The sequence below is a fragment of the Monocercomonoides exilis genome (genome assembly GCF_001643675.1).
Source record: "Monocercomonoides exilis strain PA203 chromosome Unknown scaffold21-1407046, whole genome shotgun sequence".
Taxonomy (NCBI): domain Eukaryota; phylum Preaxostyla; order Oxymonadida; family Polymastigidae; genus Monocercomonoides; species Monocercomonoides exilis.
The window spans coordinates 114,478-126,591 of record NW_027150566.1 but is presented as its reverse complement, the minus strand read 5'-3'; the positions used below and the strand labels follow the sequence as shown (position 1 = coordinate 126,591).

Below are 12,114 nucleotides of genomic sequence, written 5' to 3'. Positions count from 1 at the left end.
CCTGATCTCTCAGAAAAAAAAAGAGAGAAAGAGAGAGAATGAAAAGGATTCATGCCAAAGACAAGGCAGAAAAGGACTTTTCGCCTTTTTTCGAAAAGAAGGAAAAAGAACGTTTCATTTGGAGAGAGAGCAGAGACACTGAATGGAAAAGTCTTTGAAAGTGATTGATTTCAAATGAAAAGTGATTTCTCAAGGCCAATTGTTGTTTTTGTGTTTGTGTTTCAAAAAGCATATAAAGGTGTGTTTGCAGCGCAGACACGCAGAAAAGCAGTGTTGTGGCGCTGCACAGCCTGTTGTGGTGAAGTGCCGCTTTGCGAAAGAAAAATAACAGCGAGCAGCCTTCTGCCAGGAAGTGGGCAGTGCTCTTTCTCCAAGCCTATCTGAGTATTTGTAAGAAAGCCATTCAGTCTCTGTGCTGCTGGCCCATCCTGCAGACAGCACTCGCAAAAGAGTATTTTTTTTTTAAAAAAAACACAAACACAAAAAAGGTGGAGTGAGGAAAAAGGAAAATCAAGTGGAAATTTTTGTTTTACTCGTTTTCGTATTCGTCTCCTTCTTCAGCACCCTCCTCGCCACCTTCTTCGTGTTGCTCTTCACCGATTGCCTCCTCCTTTGGCTTGGCCACTTCGGCCTCTTCTTCTGGTGTTGGGTCGTTCTGTAAGTTTCATCACAACAAATTTTATCAGAACAGAATGCAAAACAACAAATAATTTGAATCAAAAAGAAAAAGACTGAGGTAAAGATACCATTTCTTCAACATCGGGATATTCATCTGGGATGCTTGGCGGAGGTGGCATTGTGTAAGTATCGATCGTGTGCTTCTTTCCCCATCCAATATAAATACTGTGCATTTATAAAAAACGAAGAGGAAAAAATGAATGTAATGAACATGGAACAAAAGAGAATAAAACACAAATATATATTGATTATAAATGAATTGATTGACCAAATATCTTTTTCTTTTCTTTTTCTTTCTCTTTTCCTTTTTCAATTTTTTACTATCATCCACACCTGGAGACTTTGCAGCTTTCCTTCCCGTATGCCAAGGTGTATGCGCCTGGCCAGTAGTTCGACTCCAAAAGGACTGCCTCGCAGCCAGCTGCTCCTTTGCTCGCTGGATCAGCACGCAGCTTGAAGGAGCCCACTCTGCCGTTGCAGCCCTTTTCGCCCGGCTTCTGTGCCCCGAGCCCCTTGTCGTCGTCGATGCACCTCTTCAGCTCCAGATTTGTTCCTGCTCTTGGATCGTCTGGCTCTCCTTCCCACGGATCAGGCAGAATCTCCTCCATCTCTTTCTTCTTCTTCTTTTGTTCGCTGCCATCTCCGTTCCCGCCTTCTTCTTCTTCTTCCCCTTCTTCGCCTCCTTCTCCCACAGGCGGGTATTTCTCCACTCTTCCTTGCACAAGAATCGGAGGACGAAGATGGCACCAGGCTGACGTGGTCTTCAGAGAATCCACACTAATCTCTCCCTTTTTGCGCAGCCCCATCCCTTCGCTTGCGCCGAATGAGAGTCCAAAGTAATTTCTCGGTGCGCCTTCTTCTCCTTCCTCACCTCCTTCCTCTGCCTCTTCTGCTTCCTCTCCTCCCATTCCGCCTGCACCTCCAAAGTCTGAAGGGTTCGTCGACGACGAAGCAGATGGCGCGGATTCCAGCACTTTCTTCGCCCACGCCCTGGGAACAACAGAGGCCGAATGAGAAATACGCGCAATTTGGCATCGGAGATAGTGCTTTTCTTTGCCGGGGAATGAAGGGTAGCCAGTTGAGACGTTAGCATTCAAATCTCCTGTCAGCATTTTGCATACAAAGCGTGAAGACCGAATGAGCTGCGGAGTGACGTCGGGAAGACGCTTCCAATTGTCAGTTGCTTTTGTGTTACAATCCCCAAATGATAAATAAATGAAAATGAATAAGTTTATACACAAAGTATTTTGCAAAAAAAAAAAAGCGTTTCAATAACGTGTAATAAACAATTATGAATTGTTTAAAAGGTAATTTTTAATAAATATTGTAGCATACGTCCGTTGCAAGCCCAATAAACAAATTGGTTTGGAGACAAAGGTTTTCTTTCCTCTTTCGGTATTTCTTCTGGTAATTTCCTTTCTATTGGGCGCGGAGTTTGTGGTTCGTCAATGTCGGGCTCGACTGTAATGATATTTAAATAAAAACAAAAAACAAAAAAAATAGAGAGATGTCAAACTGGCTGGTTCACCTGGTGCTTCTTCTCCTTCTTCTTCTTGAAGTTCTCCTCCCTCTTCAATAGCTTGTCCTTCATTTTCAACGTTTTCTTCTGGTGCCTCTCCTGATCCTTCTTCTTCTTCCAGCTCAGATAAAAGTTCACCTTCAACAACGTAATAGTTTTTGTTCAGTCCATAAAATTTACCAAATAATCTGATTGTTTTCAGAGGAAGCTTTGAAAAAAAACGCTTCATATGGAGCAAAATTTGTGTTAATTCCTCTTGCCCTATGCCCACTCCAAATTTTGCAAAGTAAAAGGCTTCATCAAAAGCTGAGGGCGACTTAACTTCGTTTTCTTGTTGTTCTTCTTGTTGTGGTTCATTCTTGATGAAAAATAAGAAGCTACAAAAATTTTTTGTTGTATAAAAAAATTCCTATACCTGAAAAAGTGATTTGCACGATTCTTGAGAGCTTGTCCTAAGTTTTTGTAATATGTTTAAAGGAATCTGAAAGAAATAGTAAAAATAATGATATTTAAAAAAAGCTTAAAAATAACAAACAGGTTCTCCATTTTCGGTATATTCACTAGTTACATTATCCAAGTTTTTATTTTTTAACTTTTCGGAAAACTCTTCAAAACGTTCGAAAGCGTCATTTGGTCTTGATTCCACGATTTGTAGAACAAGCTCAGAAAGATGATCAAAAATTGAACCTCCTTCCGCATTTGTTTGTTTCAAATAAGAAGTACTTTCGTCAAAATTAATGTCATTCATTGGTGGGGACAAATTTTGAAATATCAAAAACGGTTGTTTCTAAAGTTAAAAAATTGGTAAAGCTGATCACAACAAAATTTTTCTATATTTCGAAAAAAATGAAGTTTTCTAATGAGGAGGAAACCAAATCTATTTTATTTCAAAAATAATTTAGAAAGTTAAATTTTTGAATCAATGATTTGAAAATGAATAAGTATTCAGAATATTTTGTAAAAATAGAAAAAGTGCAGCTCATCAAAGTTTAAAATTTTGTAAAATTTATAATAAAGAAATATAAACCATATCAATGTTCATTTTCATGATGTGCTTGATATTGTCAGTTACAAAAAAAAAAAAAAAAAAATAGGTGGACTAAAAAATATCACTTAATATTTAATAAATTCACTTTTCAATTTCAATAAAATTTCTTTATTTGAACTTCTAAATTTCAAGAAAACTGACTGTGTAAATATAATGAGCCGTTTGCACACACAAAGCAGAAACAACATTTTTGACGGAACTGATGATTGTCCAGAATGGGGTGTTGCAAATGGAACATGTGAACTGGGCAAAGACAATCTCCACAACTTCATTGTTTTCACTTTCTTCAACAAATGAAGTTTTATTGACTCTTTCTGAGTGTGCCTTCAGTGGGATTGAGAGAACAACGAGCAGAGCAGCTGTGTTATCATTTTCGAATGACAAGGCAAACATTGATCTGAATTCTTGCACTTTTGAAAGATGTGGATGCAGAACATCGACTGATGGGGGATCGATGATGCTGTGTGTTGGGAGTGAAAATGAAGTGAAAGTGAAAGGCGGATCTTTTGATAAGTGTTATTGCTCTGCAACATATGGTTTGGGGGGAGGAATCCTCCTTCAATTATTGAATGAAAATCCAAATTTCCTGATATCCTCTTCATTTGGATCAAACACAGCCAAGTGGGGAAAAGACATTTTTGTCTTATCACCCAATCTGGAAGCAATTGCCAATCCTCAAAAGATCTCGTGTGTAACAGGTTCATTGGATTCTCTTGAAAAGGTGAGAGGATATGAGAATGGAAACAACAGTGTGGTCATTCCTTTGTGCATCTATCTCCTTCCCACACCAGAAGAAATATATGTGAGCAATTCTGATGCATCCAATCATTCACACTGTGGAATAGTCCAATTCCCTTGCTTGATGATGACGCATTCTCTCACAAGACAAACAGGGCCAAAGAAAGTGACTGTGAGTGGAATGATTTTGATGAGTGATGAATTGACCTTTGCTGGACAGAAGCATGAAATCAGAGGAAATGATGATGAAAGTGGCTGGACAGTCTCCGATTCAACTTCATCATTAAACTCGGAAATGGTGACAGTTGGAGTCGAAACAGTTTTGTCCAAACTTTTCTTCTCTCTTCCTCCTTCTTTCTCTTTACACTCCATTTTCATTTCATCTTCTTCACAGTTGACTCTGTCTCAATGTTCTCTTTTTCTTCAAATGCCTTCATCTGAATTATCATTTTTGTTCTTGTCTGTAAAGTCTGGAGCCTTGGCTGTTGATTCATTTTCGGCTTTATCAACCGCTTTGAGTGGAAGTCCATTGATCTCTTTGTGTGGAAGCAGCACAAATACCGAGTTGATGAACACTCTGTGGTTGAACATGACGAACAGCAATTTCACAAAAATCGAAAGAGCAGCTGGAAGTGGAGGGTGTGTGAGCATTGGCAACAGCAATGATGAAAATACAAAAACAGAAATAAAGATTGAAGAATGTGTGTTTGATGGATGCTCTGTGGCTGGTGATGGAAGCAGAGGAGGGGCTATCAATGTGCAGTTGAAAGGGAATACGCATTTGGATATTATTTCATGCACATTCACAGGATGCACAGCACCAGCAGAAGAACGGAAGATTGGGTTTGGGGGAGGGATGGCACTGAAGTTGATTGATGATGATTTTCCGTTTATTATCTCATCTCCTGTTTTTGATACAGAAAAGCCAAATGTTGCAAAATACTGAAATGACCTGTTTGTCGAATCATTCAACTTGACGCAGAGCATCACAAACACTTCTCTTTCATTTGTGTCTGATCATTTGGCTGATATTTCATTGAACTTCTTGAGTGGCTTTGATGGAAATGATTCAACGAATGCTATTCCACTTGTCTATTTTTGGCTTCCACTCGGCTCAGAGGTATTTATTGAGGACAAAGGAAAAGATATGCGTGCTTGTGGGTTTTTGGATTGTCCTTGCCTATCAATTGATTATTCATTAAAAAGACTACCAGGGGGAAATGAAAGGAATTTAAACATCATTGGAAAGGCGATTCTAAAGAAAAGGGTTAAACTCAATGATATTTCTATCAAATCGAATAATACTGAAGAATGTTCTTTGGAATGTCTCTCTTCTCTTGAAGGAGCAGAAGAAGCAGCAATGGAGATTTCTGGAATTACAAAATTTGAATTAATTAACTTTGTGATTCCATCTTCATTCACAGGAAGAGTCAATTTTTTCATTCTCGTTGGCTCAAACGATGGTTTTTTGATAGTGAAAGATTGTTCATTCACCAAAAAAGGAGATGATAGAGAAGAATTGACTGATTATGCACTGATCAAAGCAGATGGAGGGACAGTTCAATTGGAATTTGTTTCATTGCAATCACTTTGCTTTTCAAAAGATGTTGTTTCTGTGCTGTCTTCAACGATTTTGATCGTTAATAATCTAACGATGAAGAATATTGAGCTGGAAGGAGCAAGCGGATTGAGGATTTCAAAGAGCTCAAGAAGAGAAAAAAATGAAGTTGAAAAAGATATTGTTGTTGAGTGGAGTTTGTTTGAAGAAGTCACACAAAACACAACAGAGGACGTTCCCATCATTAAAAATGAGAATATTGATGAACCTTTGAAAATGGTGATTCGAAACACAACGATGAAGAAGTGTGGAGGGTTGAAATGTGGAAAGGGGGGAGGAATGTTTTGTGTGTTGAATGAAAGAGGGAGCTTTGACTGCTCATTTTGCACGATTTCTGAGTGCTTCTGCTCTGCCACAGGAAGAGGCGGGTGGCTGTTTCTGGAATGCACCTCGACAGTTGAGCAGCCTCTGAACTTTGTCCTTTCGAATATCACATTCAAAAATAACTCTGGGTTCGGATGGAGAGATGAACCTGTGATATTTCACTCAAAAGATTAACAAATTGTTGATTAACAATTTTTGCAAGACTTCGAATTGCAATTTTTGAAAGTGCTGAAGATGCATGGATTCACAAATGATTTTGTAAGTAAAAGAGAATTTTCAGCTGCTTCACACTAAATGTGAGCGCAATGAGATTTATTTTATTGTTTTGGGGGAACATTCAAATAATTGAAACATTGGATCATTCCATTTTTCTCATGAAAACATATTCAAAAAAATTGAATATTTAGTTGCATAGATCTTCCTCTTTTCAGTTGTTTTTTGCAAATTCCTTTATTGAGTCGAAATAAGCAATCCAATTTCTCTCATTGAATATTATTGGATGTTCAAGAAATAAAGAAATATTATTGCCTCGATAACAGAAGCAACGAAAGAGCTTTTATAATGTTTGCAATTTGAAAATTTTCGGTTGATAATTGCGCTTTCGAGAAACCAACAACAGACTGTGCGTAACCAGCAAAAAAATCGCCACAATCAATGTTATTCAGAGAAAAAATGTGCTATAACAATTATTATTATTATTATTATTCATTCGAATAAAAATGTTTGAAAAAATTCGGATATGATTTTCTATCAAAACAATTAAACCTTTATCAAGAAAACCAAGAAAATATTATGATATATTTTTCAAGATAGATTTCCAGATAAGAAAAAAGGAGAATTACATTAACTGCCCGATACACACTTTCTGATTGTGCAAATTCTTTTCTAAGAAAAATCCGCTTGCAATCAGAAAAAAAAAAGTACTCATAAAACTAAATTAAAAGGAAAAAGAGAAGACTAAAGGTAATTTAAAATATCTTCCTGTATAAATACCAATAATCTGAGTACTAATAAATAATAATAAAATAAAAATAAAAATAAAGAAAAAAAAAAAGAAAAGAAAAGAAAATAAAAGAAAATAATAAAACGTTCCAATTCGAATGATAAATGAGAGGGGGGAAAATATTATTTCCTTTTTTGATGGAAACAATTCTGAAAACAATAAATCCCAAGTTTCCATATTTCACAACTTCGTTGTGAAAGATAATCTTGGATATTGAAATCAATAAAATATACAAAAGGGTCTATTTTCTGTTATCATTTGGAGAATCTTCATCTTCAAATGAAATTTCAATAGAGGGTCCGTCTCCTTCTTCAATTACAGGTATTCCATCTTTTCCTATTTGTTGTAATTCAATAACAGGCGCTCCATTGGTATCAATTTGCTGTATTCCGATTACCACTTGTTCTTCTCCGGGATTATTTTCGTCAACAAAATGTGCTTCAAAATAAAAAACCACGAATTCGTCATAATTATCCATTGTTTCAACATTTTCATCTTCGTTATATCTTCTGACTTGATCTCCGCTTTCACATATTTTTTTCAGTCCGAATTTTGTAATTTCTTCCATGTTGTCACGAATTTCATCATCGCAAAGATTGCAGTTATCAAAAATCCTTCTCAATCCAACATTAGTATTTTGAAGATATGGATTTTGCCTATTTCCTTTTCTTGCCTTTCTTTCTTCCTCGTGAACCAAAAGACAAATAAGAATGGCATTCACAATTGACTTATATGCATTTACGATAATTGTTTCGTTCATGAAAATCAGAAATAATGCTTCTCCAAAAAGAATATACCATCCGTCAGTGACTTTTGTTGTCGAACTGGTAAAAAAGTCAGGCTTAATTATCAACAGACATATAAAATTAGTGAAAAATGTTATTGACCATTTTATACTGACCTCAACAGTTGATCCTACAATGTCAAATGGCACTACTGTTCCTAAATTGCGCATGACCAATCCAAATGTGTCTTTTGCTGATTCAACAAATGGCTTTCCTTCTAAGAAAGACATCACATAAATTCTGTCACACTGTGCTTCAATGATTGAAGATATTCTTTTTGAAATAAATAGAATTACTTTAGCAATTCCCATAAACATTAATGTTATCAAAAGACTCATTAAAGCCATCACTTGAAAGAACGCGGACGTAATGCAACTGCATAATGACTGTGGCTTTTCCTTTCCATCTGAATCTTTGCCAGAATCATTGCAGCAAGTGGCACAACCGAAAAGGAAAAAGGCAAAAGCCCAAAATAAAAATGCCACATAAGCAATGAATTTCGCAAGTTTTTCTAATAATTCGCAAAGACATTTCAGAAGACTTCCGAAAGCTACAACACCCAAGTTGTGTCTTAGAGCATATTTAACTGCATGACAAACAGGCCATTCTCTATTCTCCTCGTTTTTCTTTGAAAGGCACCAATCAGCTGCTGTCAAAGCCACAATCATATTACTCAAATCACAAATGAAGCTTTCGAACCAGTATAAAAATAGCATGGCAAAAACAAGCAAAACGAAGTTAATAATGGATGTTGCATCTGTTGATATATGAAATTTGCGCCCAACAGTATACTCTGAATAAATCGAATTTATGAATGAAGTCACACTTCCAACAACTCCTCCAATAAAGACAAATATAAGAATTACAAAAAATAATGTTTTTCTTTGTTTCAGTATATTTGATGCATACTGATAAAATTTTGTTGTTTCTTGAATGCTTTTGCAATTGAAAATTGCGATAACAAGCAAAGCAATTGATCCAATCACAGACATAACTCCACAAAATAGCATAAAAGTGCTTTCTAAGACTTCATCATGAGATTCATTCATTTTTTGTTCATGCAAATACCCCCCAATAATTAAGACACCAAATGAAGCAACTATATTAATAACTGCTCCCAACCATAAAGACACACGAACACAATTTTTTGCGCAGCAATTCATGCACAATATCCATAAAAATGACACAGCAGTTGCGATTGCATATCCAACTGGAATAATCCAAACTTTTCCTTTAAAATTGATATCAGGTTTGATTGCATCATAAACATCACTATCAGATAATTTTATCTCACCTTCCTGAATGACTCTTGAATCTGAAACAAGTTTTTCATGAAAGTTATTGCTGGATCTTGAGTCAGAGCTCTGTGTTGGTATGTCTGGTAAAGGAGAACGCTTATTAACCTCTTCGGTTGAATTTGTTTCAAAGATGTCAACAAAAGCTGTCTGTATTTGAAAACTTTGAATGTTGCTTCCATTCGATATATCTTTGATATCATGTGCAAATTGATCGAAGTCGAAAGATCCAAATGTTTGATTAGAGTTTTTCCTTCAAAGAATGAAAGATCTTGAAAATAACATGTTTCAAATAAAAAATGCATACGAAAGAGGATCCCATTCATTCAATCTCATGTTGCCAGTGACAGCCGAAAATATGATATATGCAATAAAAAATAGAGAGAATACAGGCAAGATAACAATCATTGGAACATCAAAACATTTACGATCAGAATCATTAACATTGCCATTTGATGTACTAATGGTGATTACTCTGCTTTTCTCTTTTGTTGATGTTGTAATTCAAACAAAGATGAATGAATGATATCTAAATATCAACAAACCTTCGATGACTTCTCCATCTTTTTCGGACCAGCTAGACTTGACTGTATCTGGAACAAACGGAAGAAACTCCTTTGCTCTTTTTTTGAAAAATTTTGTACAAAGTACCATCTTCTTCAGAAAAATCTACAACAGAGCCCATTGATTTTTATTTTTCATCCATTACACCTATTTTTTTTATTTCAATGAATGGGTCAATTTTTGTTGAGAAGAAAAGGAAATGTGCGAAGAAATTTTAATAAAATAATCATGCAAATTTTAATATCTGAAATACCTGAAGAATTTATTCCTATTCTTTTGCATCTCTAATTTCCCTTGCATTAAAGCAAATTTTAAAACATACCATATAAAAAAAGGAGTCAATATGACTCTTTTCTTTTTGTTGTCGATATAATTATCTGCTTTTTCGTTTTCAATTGCAGAATTAAATCGTGTTCAATGTAAGTGACAATAAAGATAATTCAAATGAGCATGGATTTCGTAGTTTCTATGTTAAGTTGGATTGATTTATTCATGTGATACTGATATTTGTGATTAAAGCAATGACCATTAAATGCGCAGTTTGTTTTTCATGATTGAGTTTCGCGATTGTATAAAAATGGATAGTATTTCACTAATGATCATTCATTTTCAATAATGAGGATTTTTTCATAAAATGTATCTATTTTCTTTAAAGAACACACCTAAAAAAGCGAACAATGTCAACAATTCTATTTTTGACTTTATTCTTTTTAAGTTCAGCACTTTCAATATTTAATATGATTTTATCAATTTCAATGTTTCGATGAATGTACTGTTCTGTTTCTTAATATTGGACTTTTCTTTCTCTAGCTTTGATCTTTCAATTTATGTTATGATAATTGAAAGCGAATAACTTTATTCTTTTTTTCTCAATTATTTTTGTGTGAATTAGGAATCTTCTTGACTTTTCATAGCATTTGTGCTTTCAAAAGAAAAGAAGGAAAACAAACCGATTTCAAAAGTTGGAATTCTGAAAAAAATGATTAAGGTTAAATTGATCTGACCAAAATAATTCAACATAAATATTGCTTAAGTTGTTTGAAATTGCAACAAATATGAATGTGATGAAAAGAATCAATGACATTTTATTGTTCAGCAAACATATGTTTGAATTATAAAATACATCTTTTTTCTTTTCCTCTTATAGAAGCACTTAAATAATTAATATCTAGAAAATATGTATAAAATTTTTTGTTTCCTGAAACATTCATAAAAAGATAAAATTTCTTCAACAAACAAGAATCATTATCACGGAATTAAAAGTATTTCGAATTTCTGAACTTTTTTTTTTTTTTTTTTTTTTTTTTTTTTTTTTTTTGTGAACAAGAATTTTTTTTTGATATTCAACTTCAAATGAAATATATTTTTCAACTCTGTGAATTATGTTCCATACAACGTTTTCAAATGTTATTCTCTTTATTTTTGTTTTTCCATCTTTTTTCCATTGTGACGAAAAATTGATAATGAATTAAAAGCAAAAAAATTGAAACAAATAGTTGCTTTTTATAAAAAATAAGACCAAAAATTTCATGTCGAATTGAAGCAAACGGACGAAACATGAATATGTCAAGAAAATTCAGTATAACCATGAGACAATGCATTGGATATTTTTTATCATCATTCTTATCACAAAGAAAAAATTAAACAAGAATAACTTTTCAGAATAAATATTTTTTTTAAAAAAAAATTCAAAGTCAAGTATTTTTTTGAAAGACTATTTTTAGGTTTTTTGCAATTTCATAAAGCATGGAAACTTCAGTTTGAAATTGCTAAACGAAAAGAAATTCTTGCTCAGAAAACTATTTTTGGCTTTCAGAAAAGCTTGAATCTCAATTTCTGCTATATAGTCAGTGTTAATAATTGTGGACACTTTCAATAACTGTGGACAATGATTTTTATTGTGGGACAATCAGATCAGAAATATTTCAGAAAAAAAAATATAAAAAGAAATAAAATTTTTTGAATGATTATTTTATAATAATATATATGAGCCGCTTTAGCGTTTTTATATGCACAAGTTTTTTTATAAATCTTGACTTTTATATCAATAGTTATATTCATTTGTAAAAAGTTATTTCTTATGATAAAAGCGATACATCCAAAAAAAAAAAAAGATTTCTTTTGAATAAATAATAAACTTGAATAATTTTGGAAGACTTTATTGATTGAAGATAACAACAAGATTGAAATTATAAGCAAACTTGAAGGCAAAAACTTTGAACAAATTAACATATAAAACAACTTTTTTGGAAATAATCTTTTGCATCCCCAATAATATCTGGAAACAAAGAACAAAATTTTGAAAAATCACAAACAAGCACTTTTTTTGTCACACCAAACAAAAAACAAAACAAAACAAAACAAAACAAAACAAAACAAAACAAAACAAAACAAAACAAAACAAAACAAAACAAAACAAAACAAAACAAAACAAAACAAAACAAAACAAAACAAAACAAAACAAAACAAAACAAAACAAAACAAAACAAAACAAAACAAAACAAAACAAAACAAAACAAAACAAAACAAAACAAAACAAAAC

At 33.7% G+C, this 12,114-nt stretch overlaps 4 protein-coding genes across 4 annotated transcripts; 2 read left to right on the top strand and 2 right to left on the bottom strand.

Moving 5' to 3' along the window:
* Window positions 1-178: 178 nt before the first annotated feature.
* Window positions 179-2,998, bottom strand: MONOS_13848 (putative Radial spokehead-like protein 1). The gene is made up of 7 exons (XM_067866588.1): window positions 2,733-2,998; window positions 2,613-2,678; window positions 2,195-2,555; window positions 2,014-2,139; window positions 1,012-1,861; window positions 747-843; window positions 179-655 (listed from the first exon to the last, which is right to left on the bottom strand). The coding sequence occupies exons 1-7, from the start codon at window positions 2,943-2,945 to the stop codon at window positions 530-532; spliced, it is 1,839 nt and encodes a 612-aa protein (XP_067727689.1). The 5' UTR covers window positions 2,946-2,998; the 3' UTR covers window positions 179-529.
* A 449-nt stretch (window positions 2,999-3,447) lies between these two features.
* Window positions 3,448-4,929, top strand: MONOS_13847 (uncharacterized protein; the record flags this gene model as incomplete). Its single annotated transcript, XM_067866587.1, has 1 exon — window positions 3,448-4,929. One exon carries the CDS (start codon window positions 3,448-3,450, stop codon window positions 4,927-4,929), a length of 1,482 nt encoding a protein of 493 aa, XP_067727688.1.
* A 201-nt stretch (window positions 4,930-5,130) lies between these two features.
* On the top strand, window positions 5,131-6,099 carry MONOS_13846 (uncharacterized protein; the record flags this gene model as incomplete). The annotated part of the gene is made up of 1 exon (XM_067866586.1): window positions 5,131-6,099. One exon carries the CDS (start codon window positions 5,131-5,133, stop codon window positions 6,097-6,099), a length of 969 nt encoding a protein of 322 aa, XP_067727687.1.
* Window positions 6,100-6,601: 502 nt separating this feature from the next.
* Window positions 6,602-10,525, bottom strand: MONOS_13845 (putative Plasma-membrane choline transporter). Its single transcript, XM_067866585.1, has 4 exons — window positions 9,826-10,525; window positions 9,554-9,719; window positions 9,316-9,493; window positions 6,602-9,261 (listed from the first exon to the last, which is right to left on the bottom strand). The coding sequence occupies exons 2-4, from the start codon at window positions 9,660-9,662 to the stop codon at window positions 7,170-7,172; spliced, it is 2,379 nt and encodes a 792-aa protein (XP_067727686.1). The 5' UTR covers window positions 9,663-9,719; window positions 9,826-10,525; the 3' UTR covers window positions 6,602-7,169.
* Window positions 10,526-12,114: the final 1,589 nt, after the last annotated feature.